The sequence below is a fragment of the Muscardinus avellanarius genome, assembly GCF_963383645.1.
Source record: "Muscardinus avellanarius genome assembly, chromosome: 1".
Lineage (NCBI taxonomy): Eukaryota > Metazoa > Chordata > Mammalia > Rodentia > Gliridae > Muscardinus > Muscardinus avellanarius.
This window is the reverse complement of record NC_137786.1, coordinates 204,143,521-204,147,885: the sequence shown is the minus strand read 5'-3', so window position 1 is coordinate 204,147,885 and position 4,365 is coordinate 204,143,521. Positions and strand designations below refer to the sequence as shown.

At 34.5% G+C, this 4,365-nt stretch overlaps 1 protein-coding gene across 1 annotated transcript; it reads right to left on the bottom strand.

The window, feature by feature from the left end:
* Nucleotides 1–279: 279 nt before the first annotated feature.
* On the bottom strand, nt 280–3,900 carry ARL14EP (ARF like GTPase 14 effector protein; the record flags this gene model as incomplete). Its single annotated transcript, XM_080719004.1, has 3 exons — nt 3,463–3,900; nt 1,832–1,959; nt 280–508 (listed from the first exon to the last, which is right to left on the bottom strand). The coding sequence occupies exons 1-3, from the start codon at nt 3,886–3,888 to the stop codon at nt 280–282; spliced, it is 783 nt and encodes a 260-aa protein (XP_080575130.1). The 5' UTR covers nt 3,889–3,900.
* Between the last annotated feature and the right edge of the window lie 465 nt (nt 3,901–4,365).

Genomic DNA, 4,365 nt, shown 5'->3' with positions numbered 1-4,365 from the left:
CATGGTCACTGAAATCAATTACTGTGGAAACCATGCAAACTGAGGACCACCTATACTCTTGTTTACACTGACCTACACAGGCTCACAACTGACTGCTAAGGAATAACTGACTGGAATTTACAACAAATAATGAACCTTAAGGCATCCAAAATGCAACACAAGTGTGTATTTTGGCAGTTTTCAAACTTTTATTTGACAACCAAACATAAAATATACCTGAGTGACAACATTTTACAAAGAGAAAGGACTTTTAGAGAACTGCCAGTGTGACATCACAATTTATCCAGCATGTTTATTATGGATTATTTCCCCTCCTTCAATTTCAATTTGCTCATACAGCCACTTGCGGTCACAGCGGCATTCAGCCCCACATTTGGTAGAGCCACAGGCAGGACAAGCATAGAAACATCCCAAGCAATCTTCATCAAGGCAATCACAGAGGTCCATGCCACTGAAAAGCAGGAGACCCTGGCTATCATAGACCTTACTCTTCGCTGGTATCACTTGTCTGAAAAACAAGACGAATTACACCTCATGAACATACTATTTTTGAATATTTAGCTGAAAATAAGGTAGAAAAAATAACCTAAGGATATAAAATATTTTGAATTTGTTATAAGGTACTGCTAAAGTGATATATAATTTACCAGGCTTCAGACCTTCTCTACACTTGTAAATGGACTCCACATGAATAGAGATGACCTATTTCTAAGTGTCAAGAAAAATCAAAAGAACAAATGAATTAGGAGTTTGTCCATTTGTTCGATTGACTGACTGATTCATTCATTCATTAGTGTATGTAGTGCTAGTGATCAAACCCAAGGTCTTGGACATGCTAGGCAAGCACTCTACTATTGCGCTACATCTCCAGCCTACTGAAATCCATGTAAAATAATCAACAAAGGAATGGTCAAGAACTTTGTCCAAAACATAGGTATGCTTCTGTCAAAATTATTTTTACTTGATCCTAAAGAAGTAAGAATGGCTAGTTAATTGTGGTTCACTTTCTTAGCTACCATCTTTTTATTGCATTGTGAACAGTTTTATGAATAATTATACCAATACTTAGTCAATTTATATTTTAGAAATAACTTAAAGCTGTAATGTCAAAACTTTAGTTCCTACATTCGTTCTGTTCATTGTACCAAAACTATATTTCCATTTCTAATATGTAAAAAATAAAAGGTAATCTTGCACTGTCCTAAAATTTACTTACCTGTTTGTTGTCACTCACAGAGCAGAGACCTACCAACAATATGATTAATGCTTTTCAAAATGTGATTTACTTTGCTTCTATGGCATATAATGTTTTCATTATTTTAACTCTCATGCTTAAAATATTGTCTTGTTCACTTCACTGCTACTTTCTTAGAAACAAAGTTTTCAAGCTGAAAGAGATGCCCTAATTCTATATGAATAAAAACCAAGGTCCTAGGCCAGCATGGTGGCACATGCCTGTTAACTTTGGAGGCTGAGACAGGAGGATCATAAGCTTAATAACACCCTTAGGAACCAGCGAGACTCTCATTAACCTAGGAAGACCTTGTTTCAAAATAAAAACAAAATAGGGCTGGGGGTGTAACTTGGAGAAAGAATGTCCCTGGGTTCAATCCTTAGTAACACACACACACACACACACACACACACACACACCCAAAAAAACAAAAAAACCCAAAAAACAAAGATCTTTGGAGTTATTTTTCTTTTTACTAATTTCACATTATCATTATCCACCTAAAAATGTCTACTTAGAAAATTTGAAAATCTAAGAGAAAAATAAGCAATGCAGATATAAAGTAGCAAATTAACACATGAGTAATATACAGCCTACCTGTCTGAACCAGCAGGTACATTTTTGGTAAGCCTTCTCTTTTCTCTTTTACCAGTTTCTGGAGCAAATTCAGTTTGTTTTCCTGGGTTTGCAAACTGTAGTGACCTCAAAGCTTTAGCAGTTCTTCCCTGAATAAAGGTAAACATATTCTCAATTCAAATCTGTCACCAAAGAATAAACAAATACTTCACTTAGTGTTGACCCAGATTTTCCCTTAACCTGGCAGTTTGGAACATGAGAAACAAAAAAAGGTTTTAAAGTTCAAGTGCAAGAAAACTTACACAGTCTCGCACTGTATCAAAACTTCACTGGTTGCCAGGGATGGTGTTGCATGCTTATAATCCTAGTATTTGGGAGGCTGACTGAGACATTAGAATCACGGGTTTGAGGCTAGCCTCAGCTACTTAGTGAGATCTTGTTTTAAAATAAAGAATAAAAATAGGGCTGGGGGTGTAGTTCAAATGTAGAATGCCTCTGGGTTTAATCCCCAGTACTACATATACATCTTTGGTAAAACAAAATTTTGGTGCATAAAGGGTTTGTTACTTGAGGAGATAAAAACGGTATTTCCAAATGTTTCTATGAGAAATAACACCATGTTTATATAATGTGAATGCAACTAAAGAGACAGTATGAACTAGTATCTATAATGAACTACAGATAACAGAGTCCTAGAGCTGTGCCTTCACAGAAGAACAAAAGGAAAATAATACATGTCACTAACATTTTTATCTATCTTTTAATTTGGCTTATTAATAGAATACAAAGGAGAAAAATATTCTAGCAGCAAGAATCAAAACGATTAGAAGTAAAAATTCCGAGACGTGCTCCTTTGCTGTACTTGTCCTTGCTCTACACCAAAGATGATTCATGAAATCTTAAGTTGTTTTGAGGTGACTAAATGATCTGCATGTAGGCATGTGCACGGGGGAAAGGGGGTATAAAATATTTAATACTTGATAATGTAAAGGGCTAAATGGATGATGTGTACATGTATGCCTCTACCATCTTGTACCCCACTGAGATGTATGACTACAATGCAGCAAAAAAAATAAATAAATAAAATGTATGCTCTTTAACCATAGGGAGTTCTAAAATTAGTCCTGACCATATTAAGAATTCAGAGCTAGAAGCATATGAAACTTGCAAGCATTTAAAAAAAACTCAAACAAAACTAGGATAGTGCCCAAGGAGAAAGATTAAAATAAAAATCTGATATTGCAAGCAGTAATCCCCTTTTGAAAGCAGTGCTCTCCAAGTGCTAACAAAAAGAGAATTCTTTCTGGTATACAGTCCCTTGCTAGCATAGTCTACTTATTTATTTTGGTATTAGAAAGAAAAAAATTTAGCTAAGTCCTGCCTTTGCCAGAATGTTCAAAAAGTCACTCCTACTGTTTAAGCACTAGAAGTTGTATCTTGGAGTCTCAGGCATATTGTTCTCTTTCCCAAACCTACTTTACCACCCAAACTTGAAGGTGTGTAGGGAAACATTTTGAAACATCATTTACTTTCATCCCCCAACTTTAAATTCACTATATGCTAATGAATATATTAATGTACATATGATTTCCTTTTAGTTAAAATTCTATATTGTAAACATGCACAATAGGTAAAATGACTAATATTCATACATCTGATTCAGGTTTTTTCCTCTGGCGGTCTTCAGAATCAATATCCACACTTCCATTAATTATCTGTGTGCATTTTGGACAAAGTTTCCAACCAGGTACAAGCTGTCTTCCAAATTTTGCACTCAGAAAAGTGGCATCATCTAAGTCAATTACATGCAAGTTTTTTTTTGCTAACTTCTTGTGTATGTTAAATGGATCACAGCATGACTTTTGCAAATCTTCAAATCTGTCAATATAAATTTTAACATGATGGAAGCAAATTGTATTATTCCCAGAAAGTGTCATTCCAGTTCTAAGTTGAAGTAAAAGCATATCATTAGAAGACAACTCTTGCAAAGTCTTGAAACCTGTGTGACGAGTATAGTAGGTTTTATGGCACTCATGTGTGGTACGAAGCTGTACTCCAACTGAACATGGATCCATCATTCTTGATTCTTGCAAATTGTCGCTTTTTGTTTTGTCTAGAGATCTCTCTTTAATAGATCATGTGCAGATGTGCGGCTCACTCTAGAGAAAACATTAAAGACAGATATGTGCTGTAAACTCTTTTGCTTGGAAAACTGACAAAGCATTTGATAAAATTCAATACTTGTTTAAGAGAATAACTCTTAGCAAGTGAGGAATAGGAAGATACCTACCAAGAGCCTATACAAAAACATTATTATATATAATCAAATGTTAGAACTCCTTACAATATAGAACTATACAAGAATACTTGCTATCACAGATTCTATTTAAAACCATATTAAAAAGCATGAGGATTGAAATGAATAAGACAAGAAATACTATTTGAAGATATTAATATCTATATGGGAAATACAAGAGGTTCAACAGATAAATTATTAAAACTTACAGAATTTAAGAGATGCTAGAAACTAAAACCACTCCAAATACATGACTCTT